General features: G+C 36.3%; 2 protein-coding genes across 2 annotated transcripts in view; both read left to right on the top strand.

Moving 5' to 3' along the window:
* LOC134743375 (uncharacterized) overlaps nucleotides 1–23943 on the top strand; it is a 548210-nt gene that overhangs the window by 299635 nt on the left and 224632 nt on the right. The gene's annotated exons all lie outside the window — the stretch shown is intronic.
* Nucleotides 1–23943, top strand: part of LOC134743456 (angiotensin-converting enzyme) — a 216103-nt gene that overhangs the window by 180400 nt on the left and 11760 nt on the right. Inside the window, exon 10 of the mRNA XM_063676887.1 lies at nucleotides 18635–18775. Coding sequence (XP_063532957.1) covers nucleotides 18635–18775 — 141 coding nt within the window. The remainder of the gene's footprint in view (nucleotides 1–18634; nucleotides 18776–23943) is intronic.

The raw sequence follows: 23943 nt of genomic DNA, 5'->3' as shown, positions 1-23943 counted from the left end.
AGATAATATTATCAGGTTTCATTTAAATGAAAGAATATGCGACCATATTATATAATATTTAGTTGTTATTTTAATTAAAAGAAAAAAATTAAAAATTAAAATCACATTTTTTATTAATTATCGGCCGCCATCTTTAATTTCTTAAATGGTATATTTTTTATTCTATTACAGGTGTCAATACGAATTGATTGATATATCAATCACTAAAATCGGTGCAGCCGTTTTGTGTCTACAAATCTTTTTTAATTTTGCAGCCGCCATTTTGGAAAAGGTCCGCCATCTTGAATTCTAGTGGACGAATTTTGTGTTTCCTCGGATGAAATCATTCGTATTGGTCCCTAGTATCACTGGGCAAATACTTACTTACTTTCTATGCATCTCGCTCGTACTCACATATTAGTGCGAGCGAGATGTATAGAAAGTAAATTACGTAGACGTTAGCGTATGTGTCAGTTTTGACACTGTCAGTGACTCATGGTACGGGTACTGGATCTCTAAAAAAGTTTCGTAGCTACACAAAATTATTAGGCCTCAGTTTTTAGGATTCCGTACCTCAAAAGGAATCACAGGATCACTCGTGCGTCTGTCTGTCTGTCTGTCTGTCTTTCTGTCCGTCTGTCACAGCCTATTTTCTCAGAAACTACTGTACCAATTAAGTTGAAATTTGGTACTTTCGAGGTACAGTCGCTATCAGATATATCGGAGCGGCCGAGGTGCTTAAAAATATCTGAACACACGCCTTGACAATAGAGGCGCGTTCAGATATTTGTGAGCACCTCGGCCGCTCAGATATATCTGATGGCGACTGTACCTAATTTCGAGGCCTCGGTAATAGCCGAAGCGGTATTTTAGGTTCGATGGGCTGTATATAATATGTAAACGCACATTTCCTTGACTTTTTATGTTATTGAAATATTTAATCATCTATAAAGCTAGAGCTAATAACGTGGTATGAAAATTCAAGAACTCTTAATTTTAATTACTATTTTAAATCCATCATCATCATCATCATCAGGAAGCGGTGTAGCTCGCTGTTGAGGTGATGGCGCGCCAGCTCGAATACCATCCTCTGCACGTTGGCCGATCGGTGGGACTTACCGTGGCTGAAGCACTGGGTGCAGCTACATGCCCCATTATGTAAAATTCTGTATTAATGTTGTTTGTACTAACCCTAGATTTAAGTATTAGTATGTATGTTACTAATACATTATGGACTTTTGTTCGAAATAAATTATTATTGATTGATTGATTGATTGAAATACCTTTGAATAAATTTAAAAGTGGAAAAATTACTGCCTTGGGTGAACTTGAACTCACGGCCTCTCACCAACCTCACACGGGCTTCAAGTCTCACCCAAGGCAGTAATTTTTCCACTTTTAAATTTATTCTAAGCTTAATAGCATCGATCGCAGACGTTTCTGCTTGTTAAAAATTAATTTTGAAATACCTTTTCTTAGAAACCATTATATGAGACTCGTTGAAGTATTGATCAGATATAAAAACAAATGTATCAGTATCAAGTTTATTTCTATACTTACTTAATACTTATAATTTATTTCGCTGTTAACGCATTTCGCAAGTTACTTCAAGCGTTTATTTTATTGTAAAACTGTAGGATCTATTGCATACAACTGGGGCAAGACAACTTATTACACAGGATATACCAGATATATTACTTCAAGGCTCATTTAGACGATACGATAATTTGCGTGTTTGTTTTATAGCATTACGATATTTGATCGATGAATTGAATTCATTGTAATTCAGTTGTTTGTAATGTAGCGAAATGGAAAAACTGACTAGATGAGCTATCTTTGTTTATAAACCCCAGAATCTATCTATCTTTGTTTTGTTTTTAGGTTTTTTGTTTTGTTTATATTTTTGTGTTCGTGTTATTATAACTATTTAATGAAAAAGTGACCAAGTCCACCGTAGTATGTGACTAATTAAAACACAAATCAATATGTGGTATTTTCTATAAAAAGGGACCTTATTGTCGATGGCGCTTACGCCATTATAAACAATGCTCTGATATAATTACAATGCCGCGCGACGCTGTGCGGCGTAAGCGCCATCGACAATAAGGTCCCATTTCATAGAAAATGCCCCATATATTTCATAAAATAATTTGAAGTGAAGCGTTCTCGGTATGGCTCCTAGAGTATATAATAAATTACCTGAACATATAAGGAAAGTGTGTGACATTGGTATATTTAAAAAATCTGTCAAAGAATTTTTGGTTAGGAAGGCTTTCTACTCCTGTAATGAATTTCTAATTGAAAACATGTACTGATTATTATATAATTATTCTTGAATGGAAAATGTGACATGTATTACCTATAATGAAAAAACTTATTACGATTTTTATATAATTGTTAAGAAATATTACTGGACATTTAAATTAATTGCTTATTTGACATACACACTGATTGTAAATATTAATTTAGTGCATGGTGCATGCTAATTGCTATTAGCTAACAAACAGAATTTCGTATGCCCTTGGGTACGACATAGTGGAACAATTTTTCTTTTTTACCATCATATGCAATATCATGTTGTGTACACCTATGATCGACGAATAAATAATTTGTTTGTTTGTTTGTTTGTTTGTTTGAAGTTGTATGTGAAGTTTCAGTTCAATCAAATAATGGGAAGTGGGTGTAATTTAGCTTGCAGGAAACAAAATTAAGAGTAAAATCATCTAATGAGCCCAGAGTCGTGCACAACATAGACTAGGTAAACAATGACATAATAAAATGTCAGAGCAAAACAAAATCACGTAACAATTGCCTACTAGAAACAACCTTGAACTAATGACAGTAAAATTCGTACCGACGATGCACTTACTTACAGTACTTTTATGATGACTTAAGACTATTGCTGTTATAGTAAAATCATATTTGATGCGAAAAAATTTTTTTTATATGAGGAAGGTCGTCTATCAATTCATAGACAAAGTCAATTTCAAGCCAATTTAAAGCCCAAGAATTTTTCACGTAAAAAATTTTATTCTTCTACTTTTTCCTAATAAAAAAACGATACTCACTATTTTTGTTACACTATATAATATACATATGTATTATTTCTAACCAAATATGGGCTATGATAGCGGTTTATATAATACTAAGCTTTTGCCCGCGACATCGTCTGCGTGGAGTTAATAAATTGGGTAGCTTATTTTTTATCCAATCTGTTTTTTACATTCCCCATACAAACTTCCATCCATACATTCATCCCCTTAAAGTATGACTTCTGGGATAAAAACTACCCTATGTAACCGGGACTCAAACTATCTCTAAGTATACCAAATTTCAACAAAATCGGTTCAGCTGTTTAAGCCTGAAGAGGTAACAGACAGGCAGACAGACGCACTTTCCCAATTATAATATTGGTATGGATGTAAGACATGTTGATATGAGGGTACGTTTGTGTCGTGTGTTTCTACCAACGTCAATATAAATAAATAAATAAAATTGTTTATTTCGAATTAATATTCACATGGGTACAGAACTTAGAATGCAATGCTTGTGAAACGTCACTCCTCAAACAGTAACTATTTATTAATCTGTGCTCAAACCTCGTTTCGCTCTGGATTCTACTTTAGAATCCCTCACTAATATCAGGAATATCGCTGGGATTCTATTGCAGAATATTTCGCTTCATTCAGAATTCAATGACATTTTGCTCCCTGAAATAAAACTATGAAAACGGATTATATCGCGTAGGTATATTGAATTTATAAAATTTATAATACATCCCACAGTAAAGTTTATAGTCTATGATGGCTCATTATTTTTAGTATGTGGGTATTTTTGCACTTTGTAGTTTTTCCCCAGTCACCCGTTGTCCCGTTGACCACGAACGCTGTAAAGGGTTCGAAACGTCGGGATGTATTATAAATTCAATATACGCGATATAATCCGTTTCCATAGTTTTATTTCATGACTAACTATCGCGGTAACCGAAGACAATATTATTTTGCTCCCTTGTGACACAATCTACTATTATCTGCCAGCTTTTCTCACTTTATCCGTAAGTGCCTATATCTTTCATAGCCCACGGCCCAATCATTTGCGTACTTAGTTTTACAACACAGGTGTAATCACAATGTTTTACTTGTATTACACATTTTGTTACGAAAACTAAATTGGCGCATTGTTTGGATTTGAACCCTGGACCGTGCGAACAGGGCATCACTTACACGGCGGCACAGATTGCCTACTAGATGGCGTATATGGGACTTGGAAGTGGGACAGCCGCGTACCTACTACTACTTTGGTTTTACTGTACTTGCAATCACAAGCCATTGATATTCCTAAACTAATTTAATATGAGATTGTAACCACTCATTTTAGTTGCACTACAGGTCATAAAAATATGTACTACAGGCCTCTACAGGCTGTAGAGGCCTGTAGTACATGACCAACGTAGATCATCATCATTATTAGCCTATACATCTTATAATGCCGAACAAAGACGTTCTGTCATTATAGAAGTTGGTTTGAGCTACATTCCCAACCAAATTCGAAATATGATTACAAAAAAATACAAGTAAAAGAGCGTCAGGGTTATTTTCTATGAGCGAAATTAAACTCCGTTACAACCATTTGTAAAAAATTAGGTGATAAGATACGATTTTTCACATTTTTAAATTCATTTTGCAGGTTTACACATGGTTTATTAGAAAACTTTTATGTGACGGAGTGGACAATTATAATAAGAATCATCCGCCTATGACAGTTGACCGAGAATTTCCGTTTCTGTTTCATAATAATTATAAACTGAAATAGATATCATATACTAAAGAAAAAGTGACCAAGTCCACCGGTTGGCGAGGCGGGAATCGAACCCGCGTCTTCAGGTTACGTGGCTAACGTCCTGACCACTATACTTGCTGCAATACCAACTTACGACTGAGCTGAGATCATAATGCTATCTCATTTACCCTTGTTAAGACCAACCAAAGAAAGAGAAAGAAAGAAAGAGAGATGGCATTATGACCTGACTCGCCACTTAGTTTTGCGGCACGTATAGACCACCCGGCCACGGTACCCGTTCCAAATTTTCTGGTTTACTTATGCTATCTTTGACAGTAATCAGTGTGTTTATTGCTTTCATAGGTTATACAAATTGGTACATTTTATTGGTTCAGCTATGAAACCCCTTAGGCACTGCAATATAACTTAAGTCTAACTAAATTACTATGACTTAAAGCTATCCCTAATACGTTGCTTATAATGAACATGCATCATATTATATTCATACATATACATCTTTCAAACGGTTACAAACATTTTTAACTACAGGCTAGGGGCCAAATCAAAATATTTCATAAAATAATTTGATTTGTTCCCTAGTTGTTTCGTAATGCTAGTTCTATAGGAGGTAATCTATGCACAGCAGATTTACGTAACACCGTGGGTAAACGATATATTGTACTTGATAAACGAAATATGCACCAGTTAATAGGTGTCAATTGATACTGTCAACGTCAATTTCAATCATGCCAGTTCCCACACTTATAGCTACATGTCAATAGGGAATATTACGCAAAACTCTGCGTAGAGGGCGTCACTAGCACAATCACCGGGCCTGCCGCGAAACACGAAAATCGAAAGTTCGGTTTCTGCCTCTCTATCACTCTTGCTCGATCGATAGAGAGGCAGATAACGAAATTTCGATTTTCGCGTTTCACAGTAGACCTCTGTAAAGAAACCGCCTTGATACATCGATTTCATAGTAAAAACTTGTCAAAAAACTGCTTAATAATAATAAATAATAAAATAATTTTATTTCGGACATAAATCCATAGTTGTTAGTTACATATTACATTAACTTATAAAATAGTGTTAGAAGAATTACAAAACTAATCTTAACCTACATACCTAAGTATAAATGAACCTATTTTACTGCAGTGTGGAGTTTTGTCCACTGCTGCAGCAGAGGGGAGTCCCACCTATCCAACAACGCCATCATGATACTGTTAGCGCTGCCCCGCCAGCGGCTAAGCATAGAGTAACTTATACTAGAGCGGTACTGTCATAGTAAATTTTGTAACCCCAGTAAATTCACTGCCATCTGTCGACACACTTTAAAACAAAAAATGAAGATTTATAAAAATACGATAGAATGTATTTAAATATAGATAAATGATTTTTTTTTATTTGCATTAAATATTTTTATGATTTTGACCCATGTTCTTTCACTGACATGCGTTAAAATTGTTAAATAACAAACGAAAACTAGTAGCGCCCTCTGAACGAGAATCAAATTCTCTTGATTTTCGAGGCACGTTTTTTCCTTAGACTGTATCCATCTATTACGGAGTTATATCTATCTTTGGGCTAAGTAAAGAGACGCACCGCCTCCGCATGATGGCCGCAAAGCCGTCGACTTGCGCCTCCGCAAACATCCCGGAGGCGCTACAGTGACGAGGCATAGTATTTATAAGTTACTCTATGTTTTAATGTTTTAATGTTTATTTGGGCACAAACGGTACATGTTTCTTATAACTAGTGTCTTATACATAATTCATAAACCAGGACAGTTGCCACCACTTAATAGCTCATTAAAGAAAAACAAAATACGGGATAACTAAACTTAAAGATTAACAACGAGGGTCGAATTAGGACAGGGGCCAAATTAATGAAGATAAAACTATTTTTATACATTACATTTGCAATTAAGTGTAAATTTACAGTGTATTTAATTCGATTGTTTATTTAAAACCAGAAGTACTTGACGTTTAAATTTAGACAAGGAGTCATTAAATATATCAATTTTTGAGAATCTCTATGGTTTAGGATGTGCATTACTCTGGCTGCTGCACTCTGGCGGCAGAACATTGCAGTAATATTCCCTATTGCCCATCAGGTGGGCATTTTTTTCTGTAGTGATGCACTGGATTTTTTTTTTTTCAAAATTGGTAAATTTAATGAATTTATTCACCAGCTCCTTCGTTCCTACTAGGAGGAAAAAAGCGTCCCAAGTTTTATTTTTCCATTCCGTTACGATTTTTCAAACACTTTGCACGGCCGAGTATGGCGGTAACGAAATGGAAAGTACGTAAAATATATGAAAATTTTGGGACATTGTTTCTTTCTTAGGAGCATCGAATCAGCTCATGATTCTGGGCACAAATAACATTAAATTTACATATCCTAAAAAAAGGTCCAGTGCATCACTAGTATCACTACAGAAAAAATGCCCAGGTGTCAGTCCATACAAAAGAAAAAACATCGATCTACTAATAATAAGTTTTGTAACTAAATTTTGTAACGTGACCTCCGTTCATCTCCGTTACATCTGATCAAACGGTTACTTAAGTTTGTGAAACCGGCCCACATTGAAACGGGAATCCGATGTGATCTTTATAGCGTACGATACGACGGAATAACGAGTACGATACGACTTTGGCTGTTTCATCTGATAAAACGGTTACTTAAGTTTGTGAAACCTGCCCACATTAATACGGAAATCCGATGAGATGATTATAGCGTACGACGGGGTTACGACTACGATACGACTTCGGCTGTTTCGTCTGATCGAAGGGTTACTTAAGTTTGTGAAACCTGCCCACATTAATACGGAAATCCGATGAGATGATTCTAGCGTACGACGGGGTTACGACTACGATACGACTTCGGCTGTTTCGTCTGATCGAAGGGTTACTTAAGTTTGTGAAACCTGCCCACATTAATAGGGAAATCCGATGAGATGATTATAGCGTACGACGGGGTTACGACTACGATACGACTTCGGCTGTTTCGTCTGATCGAAGGGTTATTTAAGTTTGTGAAACCGGCTCACATTAAAACAAGAATCCAATGTGATCTTTACAGCGTACGACCTAGTTACGAGTACGACACGATGTCTACATATATACAACGTGATCTTATGTGAAATTACGCCCGAAGTAAATTTTTGGAACATAAATTGAACCGTATTACTTAAATTACTATTCACTATTGTATTTGACATAAAAATAGTAAGTAAAGATTATTTCTTGTGCACCAGAAGGTTAAAAATTCCACAGAAAACCAAATACAAGTTTAAGACAAGCGGTGTTATCGATAAAAAACTATCTCTTCCAGAACCAAAGAAAGACGAAAAGTTTTAAATTAAGAGTTTTGAATGATTCACGGTTAGTTTCACTAGACTTATATTGACCGGGATAAAGACCGTGTTTTGATTACCTTTTGTATTATTTATGAGCTCCCGATATTTCGACGCAGTTACATGCATCTTGTTCACGGGTGACTGAAGATCGTCGAAATATCGGGAGCTCATAAACAATACAAAAGGTAATCACGGTCTATATCCCGGTCAATATAAGTCAAGTTTTAAATGACATATTTAATCTTTATTGCACAAAAGAAAACACAAATGTACAAAAGGCGGACATAATGCTACAAGGCATTCTCTACCAGTCAACCTTCGGGCAAAGCAGATAACTTGTAGGCGGTGCAACATCACGTTGTAATTACAAAACAAAGTACGTATTTTACACAACTCATACAACTACACAAATACAAGTAATATAAATAATACATAGGTATAATACATACATATATAATTAATATATATATATATATATATAAATACATACACATACATAAGAAATCAGAGGAAACTAACAAAATAGAGACGCTAAGGAATTTGCCATTCTGCCAGCAAAGTACTCACTTAAAGCGTTTTATATTTTATATTGTATCGTGATATCTAAAAGCACCTCCATACGTTCCACATAACAAGTAAAATGACTTATTCGGTATAAATACGGGCAGTTGACCCGTACTGACACCAACACTTTTAACTGGCCAATATTGGACCGTATGTCTTTGCAACAAGGTTTACAATATGTCAGTTAGCAGTTTACTATGATACCAAATATTTTAAACGACAAAACTGGCTTAATGTTTTTTTTTACGCTTTAATTTCACTTTTTACGTAACGAAACCTGTTTTTAGCAGGATTTATTTGGAAGGTCAGTTGGATTAACATAAAAACCTTTTTAAAGTTAAAATTTTCGAGTCTGTAAAAGGGTAAGGACCTATTTGACAGTGTTTTATTGTTTTTTGACATGAACACCTACATACGTGATATTACTGATATATGTCATAAAAAGAAACTAATTTCAAAATGTTCTGAAGCCGTTGAAAGTTGAAACATTCGTTCGCAACGGGGGGGGGGGGGGGGGGGGGTAAGCGAGATTTTTAGCCTGCGGCTGTCGGGAATTATAGACCTCGTTTGCAATATTCTTACCCCCGATGTTACACACAATGTTTTTCATTACACTTGCGAAGAAAATTTCGAACATTTATTTCTGGACAGGTGGTTACCACGGTCTTGGTTAGTGCCTAACTTCAGCCACGATTGAAAATAGTGTAAAGATATTTTGAACGGCTATTAAATTAATAAAATTAAATATTTTTAAACAAAAAAAAAATTAATTTATAAACGTCAGTATTTTAAAAGTAAAACTCGCTTATACCTTGACTTTAAACAAAGTATTTAACTTATAATTATAATCTACTTGGTTCGTATGAATTAGTGACATAATTAAAAAAGAAAGCTATTACTCCGGAGCTATAGCTTTTTTCACAATCCATAACTCCCGCGAAAACCATATAGGCCAGACCCTTCAGTACACCTGCATTAAATAAGATCTTTTTTGAGCAAGTGTGATGAAATAGCTATTTATGCAACAAGAGCGGAAATCATTTTTACGCAATACAATACAATGGTTTACTATGCATTGTGCGAGTAAATAAAAAAACATATCATGGCAAATAAGTTTAATTATTAAAAAATTGAAAACAAAAAAGCACTAGTGCGGAAAAGTGCTCTTTTCCGCACTAGTTCGAGAAAGTAGCACCATATGTACTGTAAAAATAAATTGAAAACAAAATGCACTTTCCGCATGATATGGCTCCGTAGGAAACGCACTTTTCGAGCACATGCATTGTAAATTGTTAAGTAATAAATCAACAAACAAGCACGATACGAGTACGAACTAATTAAATATCGGTCAATCAGCGAGTGTTAATAACAATAATAATGGCTATTATTAATAATTATTGCCGTCCACGACACTTGGTCGCTCCGGCCTTGAGGCCCTTTCTAGTTTATGGGGTATGCGTGCTCTAGTATTACTCTCGGCCGTATTCGAACGATGCTTATAAGAAGTCACAGCGGTACGATACTGATCTATCAGTGTAAAAAGTGACATTTCTTTAAACAAAAAAGTCACTTTTGACACTGAGAGTTCGGTATCTACCGCTGTGACTTTTTAAAAGAATTGTTTGAATCGGGCCGTCTATGTTCTCAATAAAGTAGAGTCAGCATCAACACTAGCAGAAATAAATACGCGTCATTATGTATGTAGATACGATTCTGTAATTAATAGCTTTACGAGAAGAGATATGTCGCTATACAGAGTGGAATGTTTAAATGGGGCACTGGGGCAATGGATAATCACCAAATCCCGTGCTGCGACGAGAAAATGGCCTTTAGAGATCTTCCCTCACTTTTTATTTGTCAAAAATTCTTCCGTATATCCAAATGTTCTCGTCTACAAGTCGCATTTTTCAAGAGATTCTCGTGAAATTCGGTGAGCGGGTTGGATAATTATATCGATTTTATACGACTCCTTACTTACTCCTCTGGCGCAGCTACCCAAAGTGTGACTTGGCCTCCAACACGACAGTTCGCCACTGATTCCGGTCCTGTGCCGTCTCTCGCCAGTCTTGGACCTGGAGCTCGCGCAGATCAGCGTCCACCACATCCGCCCATCGGTACCTAGGTCGCCCGACCGGACGGCGTGCTGTCGGTTTTCCCTCAAACCCTCTTTTCACAGCCCGATCGTTTCCCATTCGCTCCAGATGGCCGAGCCACCGAAGCCTTTGCGCCTTTGTCACACCAATGATGTTTGGTTCGGAAACTAATTGTTCAATTACACGACTCCGTTTAAAATTAATCCAAAATGGCGGAGAAGATTTTGAAGAAAAATTACAGTTAGCGACAAAATCTTAAACGTAAATTATAACAATTTAATGCTCATCTCTGTCTATACAGAATGATCTATTGATCTAGATATGTCTGTCCATACTGTGAGTGGTGAATTTCTTAGAGCTCGTTCCCACTATGTCGGATGTCGGAACGATTTTTAATCGGGTGTCGTAGCGGCAGAACATTTTATATGAAGCTATTCACACACGAGCGACAACGATTTTGTGTCGGATCCGACATTTACGAATGTAACACTGAACAAGATTTCGACGTCGAAGTCCATCGAATTCTATGTACCTATTATCAGCATTCTCAACACGTCTCAGTAAAGTTACGTATACAAACAAACCCACATTCAAATGCATCACGTCCAAGTAAAAACAAATACTGTACCATCATAGAGAACTTTATAGTCTTTAGTTTAAGGTATATTTTCGCTTAAATCCGGTCGTACTTCTGTTGGGTTTTTGATAAGGTGTGTTACTCATTTCCTATTCATCGGGAAGGTATTTTTCGCAATTTAGGAAGCTGAGATACCTTTTAGACGCCGGAATGCAGACGCGGTCAGATTTTAATGAGGGGTAAACCGTGGGTGTTCTGAATTTAGATCATTTTACTAAAATACTTATATGGAGCACTAGCCAACTGATTTTTATGCGCAATTTTTTCTCGGCTCATAACTGAAGCCTCGTGAGTATCAGCTGCTGCTCCGTTGGTGAACGTGTAAGTTGGTAAGAAAATGTGGCTACCGAAACACGTGTAAAAAACCAACCACTAGAAAAAAAGCAAGCAAATAATAATAATTATACTAAAGCTGCTGAGCGGCAGGTTCAGCGACAGAAATTGCCGCCATAAATAAGCACGCCAAATACTCCGGGTTACACGCTTTTATTCTCAATAAAGTCGCGTCAAGTTCATTTTGAACACCTCGCCCGCTTAGCAACTTCTGCTGCTAACTATAATCTGTCGTAATATGTTCTATATTGTACTTTTATTTTATGTTAAAACTATCAAATTGTCAATTATTTGCATGTCGTGTCCTCGACTGAATACTAAAGGGGCCCACTGACTATCAGTTCGCCGGACGATATCGGCCTGTCAGTTGTTCGGAACTGTCAAATTTTTGTTCTAACTGACAGGCCGATATCGTCCGGCGGACTGATAGTCAGTGGCCCCCTTAATACATGTAAAACCTTTTCTGTTGTCATCTTGTACCATACGTACATAAAGAAATTCTATTCTAATTTATTCTATTCTATATTATGTATCTACTCATTCTACTCTTAGAGGAACACAAACGGAGACTCCTTGTCTGTTATTTTCTGTACAAAACTGCCGATTTTTGCGGGGGAGGGGTACATCAAATGTATATATACGTAACCTAAAAGTAGCCATGTCAGATAAACGTCAGTCAATACATTGTGTGACCATTGGCCGACTATTTTTGATAGAGGGGTACGCCTGGCTACAGTGGCTACTCCGTACTCCGTTTGGTTATATCAAAGATAGATATAACTCCGTAATAGATGGATACAGTCTAAGGAAAAAACGTGCCTCGAAAATCACGAAAATTTGATTCTCAATCAGATGGCGCCACTAGTTTTGGCCTTCACTCGTATAGAGGGCGTTGACTGTTTCGTTTGTTATTTATAATTTTAACGCATACCAGTGAAAGAACATGGGTCAAAATCATATAAAAATAATTAATCCAAATAAAAAAATCATTTATCCATATTTAAATACATTTTATCGTATTTTTATAAATATTTATTTTTAGTTTTAAAGTGTGTCGACAGATGGCAGTGAATTTACTGGGGTTACAAAATTTACTATGACAGTACCGCTCTAGTATAAGTTACTCTATATCCTCTATCCGCATCTTATTTCTTTTATCGTATTGTCCTGTGTATGTGTGCTTTATGGAATAAATGTCTTTCTCCTTCTTCTTCTCTATTCCTCTAAGTCAGTCACCCTTTGACCACGAATGCTGTAAAGGGTTCAAAACGTTGGGATGTATTTTAAATTCATTATACGTGATATAATCTATTTAAATAGTTTCCCATATACATATAATACTGTTTATACAATTTAGTAGGTATTATGACTGCACTAGATCTAGAAGTTATACAATCTAGACCATAATTTGACTATCGATCACAGGGTAAATAGCCGTAACAATAACTAAGTAATAACTAGTTTAATTAATCAATATACAAACCAGTTTTTGATAGCTCTTTTTAGTTCATGACTTAATGAGGCAATATTTAAAACTTGATTAAGACAATTAATCAGCGTTTTTTGTAACTAATTACTTACTATTTAATATTAGGTACGAGTATTACTTAATTTTATGCATGCCTATTTATCTATGAAATAGATTAGTTCCCATTTGTACGGATTATCCATACTAATATTATAAATGCGAAAGTCTGTCTGTCTGTCTGTCTGTGTGTTACCTCTTCACGCTTAAACCGCTGAACCGATTTGGTTGAAATTTGGTATACAGATAGTTTGAGTCCCGGGGAAGGACATAGGATACTTTTTATCCCAGAACTCACTCCTCAAGGGGGTGAAAAGGGGGGTGGAAATTTGTATGGGGAATCAATAACCGCTGAACCGATTTACATGAAACTTGGTATGGGGATAGTTTGAGCTGTGGGAAAGGATATAGAACAAAATTTTATCCCCGAAATCATCCCTTAAGGGTGTAAAAAATGGGGTGGAAATGTATAGTGTGGACCAATTTGGAGGTGAAAAAGGATGGATTAAAAAGCAGATTTGTTTAAGAATTAAGGTACCCAAATTACTAATTCCACGCAGACGAAGTCGCGGGCAAAAGCTAGTAACTTTATATAGTAGGTTTATGTTGTAACATTCTATTATTTTTCTTTTTCTAGTAAATATATGAAAAAAAAAACAGGAGACACGTAGATAGTTATTGATGATATTAATTTTTTTTTCAATCGCACGGGTCAACTTCTTCTTGATACAGCCGATACTTAACTACGAAAAAAATACAACGGTTTATGTTTGCCTCCACAATTTATATTTTTCTGGTAAAATATCTATTTGTAATTTGCGTAACGGAACGTACACTCGTACTTACTCGTTTATTTAAAATTGTACACTAAATTTGCATTATCCCTCAAACAACTTATGACGCAAATCGGTAAAAAAGAAAAAGTGTGTGCGTGTAATCTGTACGCGCTATTGAAGTAAAACTTCTTTGATATTTTTATGTTGGCACTTTGACGTGTGTCACTACTGAACGTTACTTCCGTCAGAAAAAGAATCTAAGTTACCCTCTAGTCGCGCCTAGAGAAGTTTTACTTTAAAAAAATCTAATTATGTAGGTGTTTTAAACTACAAGTATGTTACGAGTAGATGGAAATAAGTTATTTGTGAGTCGTAGACAGTCCTAACACACGTAATATACCGACTGGCCAGATGGACTGGACAGGATAATCGAGGAGCAATAAAAACTCGTTACTTCATCGGTTGCATCTGATCTGACCCACTCCTGCGTTGCGTCAGATGTTTGCCATCGCACAAGGACTTCGACATCTAATCTTTAGTTCAAAATGTAAGCAATAAGGATCTCACTCAAATTAATTTTGTATAAAGCAGAAACGTCCGTCCGGTTCCGGTCCGTGCCGGTGCGTGCGTCCGGTTGTCGTGTTTTCAAGTTCCATACCCAAAGGGTAAAAACGGGACCCTATTACTAAGACTCTACTGTCCGTTTGTCCATCTGTCTGTCTGTACATCTGTCTATCGGTCCGTCTGTCTGTCACCAGGCTGTATCTCATGAACCGTGATAGCTAGACAGTTGAAATTTTAAAAAAGCCGCTATAACAACAAATACTAAAAAGTACAGAACCATCGGTGGGCGAGTCCGACTCGCACTTCTCCGGTTTTTTTAAAATTACTGGTGACTAATGCGCTTGTTTTGTTTCATTTTATAGTTGAGCTGATCTGTACCCATTCATCTAACATTTTTCCAATTTTCATCAATCTCTTCGACGCTCATTTCGCATGTTAGCAACGCAACGCAACATACCTTATTTATTCATCTCAATGCCCTAATAAGTACCCAATTGCCACGCAACATGTCATTGAGGCAAGGGATTTCCTTACTGAATTAAATTTGTGAGTCTAAATGCGATCTAGATAGAATCTGCTTTTATGGAGACTGGCGCAACTAAGCTAGTTGACCTATCAAGGGGCCCACTGACTATCAGTCCGGTCGGACGATATCGGCCTGTCAGTTGTTCGGAACTGTCAAATTTTTGTTCTAACTGACATGCCGATATCGTCCGTCGGACGTTTGGGACGGTTGTTTACCTATAAACAGACAAATATTATAATTGCGTAAGTGTGTCTGTCTGTCTGTCTGTTATCTCTTCACGCTTAAACCGCTGAACCGATTTAGTTGAAATTTGGTATAGAGATAGTTTGAGTCCCGGGAAAGGACATAGGGTAGTTTTTATCCCAGAAGTCATCGTTTAAGGGGGTGAAAAGGGGGAGTGGAAGTTTGTATGGGAAATCGATAAAAAGCAGATTGGATGAAAAATAACCTCCCAGACTTATATTGACCGGGATATAGACCGTGATTACCACCACACGTGATTACGTGATTATTATTGATTACCGTGAATCATTCAAAACTCTAATAAGCTCCCAGATTAATAACTCCACGCAGACGAAGTCGCGGGCAAAAGCTATGAACTATTTGTCAAGCAGTCATTATTAACCCATTTAATTGCTACATTCCTCCTTCCATTATATAAGAATCGGCTGTTTTTTTATAATAATGTTGTGACTAAATGCTATTCTTAAAATCAAGTATCTGACTTCGAGAGTCCACCGGGTCATTGTCAAATACTTGAAAAACCATGAAATTTTCGGTTCTTTTTTTTGATTTCGACAATTTTCCCTAGACTCAATGCTATATTTGTCTACCGTTCTTCATCAATTCTCATCTACTCAAAGGTTAACTGAAAGAAATCCCTTAAAGGGATAAGTTCGCCTTTGTACTGCCTATCCTGTGCAATATTTGTGTTTTGTACAATAAAGAGTTTATACATACAGACTCAATGTTACGGCAAATTTGCCGAAACCGAAGGTTCGGTTTTACTCTAGTTTCGAAACCGAACCTTCGCCCGAAACATGATTTTGAGGCCAAAACCTGCCGAAACCGAAACTTCGGTTTTACAGTCGACACCTCATCTTTGTGTCTTGAAGCATCAGATAAGTATAATATTCATACCATCAAGTGCCGAGATAATTACAACCATGTTTACTTGCCAGAGTTGTCAAAGACAGGATAAGATATTAAATAATGGCACCGGTACGACACTAGCGAATCCGGCATAACAGCATTACGCGCGTTAGTCCCGTTCCCGTCACTATAAATCAGAGCCGCGTGAGATCGCAACGCGTTAGCATGGGGGCGCGCGCTCACTTATAGCGGGTAAAAATCGCTTTAAGAGCGATTTTACCAGCAGTATTTAACAATTGACAAATGTGACGTTTTCAACCAAAAGGTACCACATTATAGCTTGTTGATAAGGTTGATTTCTAATTGAAGCTATATGGAAATAGCGCCTTACTGACAAGCGACAATAAGTACCCTTCTGGTTGAAAATGGCACAAATATTATCAAGTTCCTACCGCCAGTGAATACACATACTACAATTAATATAGATAATTTCCGCGAGCATGTTTTTTTCTTCACTATATTCACAAAGACAATGGACGGCAATAAACTTTACCTAAGCTAACCTTTTTTTTCAACACCCAAATTTTTAAGTGGCATGCTATTGGTCATCACGCATGCTCACATAAGCGTGAATCATCTGTTTTGTATTAGTTTTCTTTCTTACATTTGTTCTGTTGTTTTTCTAGACTGTATCATGTACCTAGTTTGTATAAATACTTTCTATTATAAATTTCTCAGTGTATTAGTTCGCTGTAATGCTGTGTAAATTTTTTTCATCAATAAAAAAAATAGTTATTTTCGATACAAGTGCGGAAAAGAGGAAACTCGAAACGAGTGGCGATAAAATAAAACACGACCGCAGGGAGTGTTTTAAATCGACACGAGTTGCGAAGTACCTATTCGCACGTGTATCGAACAACGTTTTACAGTACATATGGCCCTTTAAACTTTCAACATATGCACAAAAAGTGCACTTTACGCACTAGTGCGAGAAAGTAGCACCATATGTACTGTAAAACACTTTTATGATATCGCCTGACCGTCTGCAAGACGTTTAAACGATTTTTGCCCTTAAGGTGGTTCACTGGGAATGCCCCGATTGTACAAAATGGCACAGAAATCAAATTCCTTGGCCGTACATTCCCGCTAGCACTGTCACCTCACCCGCCCTATTACACACCGTTACCAAATAACTTACGATATAAAATAATTCACCGAACGGTATGAGGTAATTTTATTCATGAATGACTGATTGATGATTGTAATTGGTCATCACTTTTATGATATCGCCTGACCGTCTGCAAGACGTTTAAACGATTTTTGCCCTTAAGGTGGTTCACCGGAAATGTCCCCGATTGTACAAAATGGCACAGAAATCAAATTCCTTGGCCATAACCGCTAGCACTGGCACCTCACCCGCCCTATTACACACCGTTACCAAATAACTTACGATATAAAATAATTCACCGAACGGTATGAGGTAATTTTATTCATGAATGACTGATTGATGATTGTAATTGGTCATCACTTTTATGATATCGCCTGACCGTCTGCAAGACGTTTAAACGATTTTTGCCCTTAAGGTGGTTCACCGGGAATGTCCCCGATTGTACAAATTGGCACAGAAATCAAATTCCTTGGCCGTACATTCCCGCTAGCACTGTCACCTCACCCGCCCTATTACACACCGTTACCAAATAACTTACGATATAAAATAATTCACCGAACGGTATGAGGTAATTTTATTCATGAATGACTGATTGATGATTGTATTGTGTGGATTGATTTAATGATTACTTAGTGCTTGCATAGTAAGCGAATGCTCCATTGGTATGTAGACCGATGAAACCATAGGCGGAACTAGCGAAAATTCTTCGCAAAAACTGTGATGTATCGTTAATATTTAGCTTTAAGTATTTATTTTGTTAAAAACTTATGCATAAAAAAAGCTAAATTAAAACTAAACTAAACTACGATTAAATTTTAAGTCAAATCAGTGGCGTAACTAGGGGGGGGGCAGAGGGGGCAAGTGCCCCGGGCGCCATCCAAGGGGAGTGTCAAAATGGGCAAAAGGCAGCAGCAGGGAAACTTTTGTCAGTCGTCAGGGGGCGCAAGTTTGGTGACTGTCCCGGGCGCCATATCCTCTAGCTAGTCAAATGCTTCTAAACTATCGTAGCTAACTAACAACGTAAAACCCAGCAATAAACCTAACAATACCCTAACAGCTTTTAGAATTGTCTTCAGACTACATTTCCATTTTATTTTACGATGCAGTTATATTTTTTTAGGAATCTTCCGTTTAATTTAAGTTTCAACGGGGTGAATTTGTGTTTTTAAATCTAAATACCTGACTCATTTTAAAGTAATTGCTACCATAACTAACAAGGTTCTCTCATTGTCCACAGATACTTCGTCAGCACAGTGCTTCAGTTCCAGATCCACCGAGCATTATGCGAAAGAACAGGCCAGTTCATTCCTGGAGACGAGACCAGGCCTCTACACAAGTGTGACATCTACAGGAACCCTGAGGCTGGAAGGATTCTGACGTAAGTCTTTAGTTTATAATCAAATCCACCGATTATGCGAAAGAACAGGCCAGTTCATTCCTGGAAATGAGACCAGGCCTCTACACAAGTGTGACATCTACAGAAACCCTGAGGCTGGAAGGATTCTGACGTAAGTCTTTAGTTTATGATCAGATCCACCGATTATGCAAAAGAACAGTCCAGTTCATTCCTGGAGACGAGACCAGGCCTCTACACAAGTGTGACATCTACAGGAACCCTGAGGCTGGAAGGATTCTGACCTAAGTCTTTAGTTTATGATTAGATACTTCTAGGTCCTGGTTATGTACTTAAACTCCGTCTAAGCTCACGAGAGAGGTAAAGGATAATGAAATGTCATCAGAAATCTGCAGATCTACTGAGAAAGTACCACGAGCTTGCAGAAGGTCGCAGCCGTAGCACGTCTAAAGAGAAAAAACCTCTACATCAATATGATATCTATAGAAACACAAAAGCTGGAAATTCTGATGTAGGTCTTTAAGTAGTGTATGAACAGATTTATCAAGCCTTATGTGAAAGAACAGATCAATTCATTTCTGAAGATGAGAAAAAAGATACTTTACAAAATTTAGGATCAGATCGACCAGGGTATGTAACTAACCACAATATACCACAAGATTCTGTCAATTTGACTCTCCATATAAATGGCCAAATTAGTTCACAACAATTTAAACGTTACTTAGGTTTCTGGTGCATTGAATACCGATTTTGAATAAGCATCCAGGGAACAAATCCCAAGTAATGGGCCCGGGAAGGTTATATGATAGTTTTTATCAAGCTACTGGCAAAAGCTACTCTTTAATATCTTTATGCACTTTTCACTACGTTGTGATCTTTCCCTTACGAAATTGATATTCAGTTTTAAAATACTTCATATTTGTCTGTGTCATTTGTATTAAATTAATTTGTAACAGTTTTAACACCTTCAAGCCGGAAATCAATAATGCTGCCCTAAAACACAATTCAATTTGCGATAAATTGATCACGAATTATTGCATTATGGACTATGGTTCCTACAGATCTAATCTTTAATAACTATTGTTTGCTCCAAGGCCAATAGTACTATGCTCTATATTGTTAATTGTTATTTCTTTTGGAACTTGTATTGTTCTTTTTTATTAGAATTTTGTAGAATTGGATTTTCCCGCGCTTTGTTTTCATTGTGTCAGATCTAAGGTAAAGTTTATGTATGTCTTTGTCTTGGTTATTCATTGGTTATATATGTATGATATATGTAATATTGTTACGGTCAAGGATTTTTTTTTTCTAAATGGTCTCGTCTCAACATGATGCTGGCGACTCGCGACTTCCAGCGCTGATCTTCCAATATTTATGTGCCATTTCGTGTTCTCAGTGACGATAATATTAGAGCACATAAATCAAATTATTTGATTGGAATTGTATCTATCACAATATGTGTTGAGCATGTGTTTGTGTGTGCTCTCATGCTCTGGTTTGTAATAGTAGAAGCGGAATATATTTTATTTGGGTGATTTATGTTTATGTAATCAATAGTAACTTAACAATTGTTCGCCAATACTTTGCTTAAATAAAGTTTCCGTTAGTGCTTTAATTCAGCCAAAATGATACAGTTAAACAGAAACAAAGAAAAGAACTTATAATGTCTGCATTCACGACATAAGGAAAGGCTTGTGCTTGCTTACTTATAATGTCTGCATTCACGACATAAGTAAGGAAAGGCTTGTGCTTGCTTACTTTTTAGGGTTCCGTACCCAAAGGGTAAAAACAGGACCCTATTACTAAGACTTCGCTGTCCGTCTGTCTGTCTGTCACCAGGCTGTATCTCATGAACCGTGATAGCTAGACAGTTGAAATTTTCACAGATGATGTATTTCTGTTGCCGCTATAACAACAAATACTAAAAAGTACGAAACCTCGGTGCGCGAGTCCGACTCGCACTTGGCCGGTTTTTTATTACAAACCTATTTACTTGTTATGTGCTTGTCGTGTGTGTTGTTATGTGTGTTGATTACTTTCTTTACTAATTTTCTAATACCTACTACTGACATGCCGATAGTATGTTTCCAAAATACCAAAAATTTTCACATGCATGATTTTATAAACTTCAATTTTTTGTATTATGCACGAATTTTTAATTACAAAAATGCAAACTTTATTTATGTCATCATATCTTGTATTTTTTTAGTCATATTTGTGTTACCTAAAAATGACTGTGATTGCCTAAAGCGAGGTTTAGACTAGCAAGAACCTTCATGCAATTTACGTTACATTGCTGACTACTAAGGTTAAGGCCATTCCATCGGTTTGCCGCTGTCTCTGTCACATTTCGCAAGAAAGAACGGGAAAGTGCATGCGCGCCAAGTGTCCATTTTGATCAAATTTTGTCGATTTTTATTTATTTTAAAAACGTTACCCTACAATATCGAAATTCGAAAGCTATGAAATTACTATTTAAGTTAAGATTGTTTTTTCTTCTTTTTTTGTTTATAGTATCACATAATAAATAACCGAGTAAAGTTGGATTAAAAGTCCGAGTTAGAGGTTACTTTGGGAATTAATTGTATCGAGCGAAGTGTCATAATTCGTGTATCGAAAGCTATGATATTAAAGATAATATAGCCAAGAACTACATATATTTTTTCCACGTCTACGAATATCAACGCCTCATAGTAAAACATGATTATATAAGGAGATTTTTCGCCTTCTGGCGCAGGGAACCGCCTTAACTGCATACAAAATGTTTATCAGATACCGCAATGTAATGAAAATTGCATGCAAGTTCTTGGTAGTCTAAACCTCGCTTAATTTCCGAAATATCCAATAGCTTAGGTCTTAATTAAACTGCAAGATTCATTTCAAATGTCCTAATCTAAGTAATATGTATAGCATTGAAACAACTGCAATAACATTAATAATATTTGGATATCAAAAAAACTGATAATATCATATGATTGACTGAATAAGGCCATGTTGAATGAAACTGGAAACTGCCAATGACAAAAACAAGTTTGACCAAAACGAGACCAAAAGCCGCGGATAACCTAGACCTTGGTAAACCATGACCAAATATAATTTGATTTAAAAGGCCGATGACCAGTATGACCATAGATAGATTGTGTAACGATATTGTTTTTATAACAAAAACTACACTGATAAAAGGATCACCGAATTGTATTTTTTTATAGAATTAATTTTTAAGCACATTTTCACGTAAGTCAGACACGGTACAAAGAACTTTACGCAATTTTTAGACTTAGGTATTTTGAAGAAAGTGAATTCAGGTTTTTTTTTGTAGAAATTCGTGTTTTAGTAATTCGATCTGTTTCCCATATGATACTGATCTGTCAGTGTCAAAAGTGACATTTCTTCAACCAAAAACATCACTTTTGAATCTGTTGACAGATTACATTAAAAACCGGCCAAGTGCGAGTCGGACTCGCGCACCGAGGGTTCCGTACATTACACAATTTAAACAATGTATTTTTTATGTGAAACGTGAGTGAAAGGTAAATTGCGGTTTACGATTTATTGATGACGTATTAAAAAAAACTACTTACTAGATCTCGTTCAAACCAATTTTCGGTGAAAGTTTGCATGGTAATGTACATCATACATTTTTTTTAGTTTTATCATTCTCTTATTTCAGAAGTTACAGGGGGGGACACACATTTTACCACTTTGAAAGTGTCTCTAACGAAAACTATTCAGTTTAGAAAGAAAATATATTAGAAACCTCAATATAATTTTTGAAGACCTATCCATAGATACCCCACACGTATGGGTTTGATGAAAAAAAATCTTTTTTAAGTTTCAGTTCTAAGTATGGGGAACCCCCAAATTTTATTGTTTTTTTTTTCTATTTTTGTGTGAAAATCTTAATGCGGTTCATAAAATACATCTACTTACCAAGTTTCAACAGTATAGTTCTTATAGTTTCGGAATAAAGTGGCTGTGACATACGGACGGACAGACAGAAAGACAGACAGACAGACAGACAGACATGACGAATCCATAAGGGTTCCGTTTTTTGCCATTTGGCTACGGAACCCAAAAAACACTGTATAAGACACAATGTTAGGCTACAAAACGGCTTAGACTAGACCTACATACTTCTAAACTTCTAAACCTCTAGGTAGGTGTTATGTATCATACTGAAGTCTAATTTATTTGTATTACGTACCTACTATGAACTCATTAGTTTAAATAATCATTAACAAACGCAGTTTAATTTCTCCACAACTTATAAAATCAACATTAACCTCTAATTCCGTACTAAAGTTCCAAACTCATTAATTTCAATCGATCATACGAAATTAATACCAATATGGTCGCCATATTAAACAATGATCCCAATATTATTTACCAAATATCGTATGTTAATAAGAAAATGTACAGTACTTACGACTTTTTGTAATTCGAGGGGATATTCAACCCGTATACTTACATAAAGTCGTATGTTAATAAGGAAAAGTACTGTATTTACGACTTTTTGTAGCTAAAGAGGATATTCAACCCGCATCCAGTAGTTAAGGCAACTACTCACTTCCGCGTAGACGGTGCCAATTGTGTGCACCATGCTTTATTTTTGTTAACGATCTAATTGAAATGACACTTTATTACTATGAAGATAGGATTCATTTTGTATTGGGAATTTTGTGGTAATAATTTCGTCCTTTAAATTGAGGTATTTCGCGGTGCAACGCCTGAATGCGCTTAAAATGGATCAGATAAATTAATGCTATTTGAATTTGGATCAGAACTACTAAGTATACACAGGTGATATGTCAACCCTTAGTTTTCCATATATTTTCGGATGTAAGTTCTTTTTTAGGGTTCCGTACCTAAAGGGTAAAAACGGGACCCTATTACTAAGACTTCGCTGTCCGTCCGTCTGTCTGTCTGTCACCAGACTGTATCTCATGAACCGTGATAGCTAGACAGTTGAAATTTTCACAGATGATGTATTTCTGTTGCCGCTATAACAACAAATACTAAAAACAGAATAATATAAATATTTAAATGGGGCTCCCATACAACATGTTTTTTTTGCTGTTTTTTTTTTCCGTAATGGTACGAAACCCTTCGTGCGCGAGTCCGACTCGCACTTGGCCAGTTTTTTAACACCTGATGTGCTTTCAGTTTATTTTATTCATATAATTCTGATAGGA

Source organism: Cydia strobilella, chromosome 8 (assembly GCF_947568885.1).
Source record: "Cydia strobilella chromosome 8, ilCydStro3.1, whole genome shotgun sequence".
In the NCBI taxonomy this organism is placed as follows: domain Eukaryota; kingdom Metazoa; phylum Arthropoda; class Insecta; order Lepidoptera; family Tortricidae; genus Cydia; species Cydia strobilella.
Note: the sequence above shows the minus strand (reverse complement) of the source record. Positions and strands in the feature narration are given on the sequence as shown.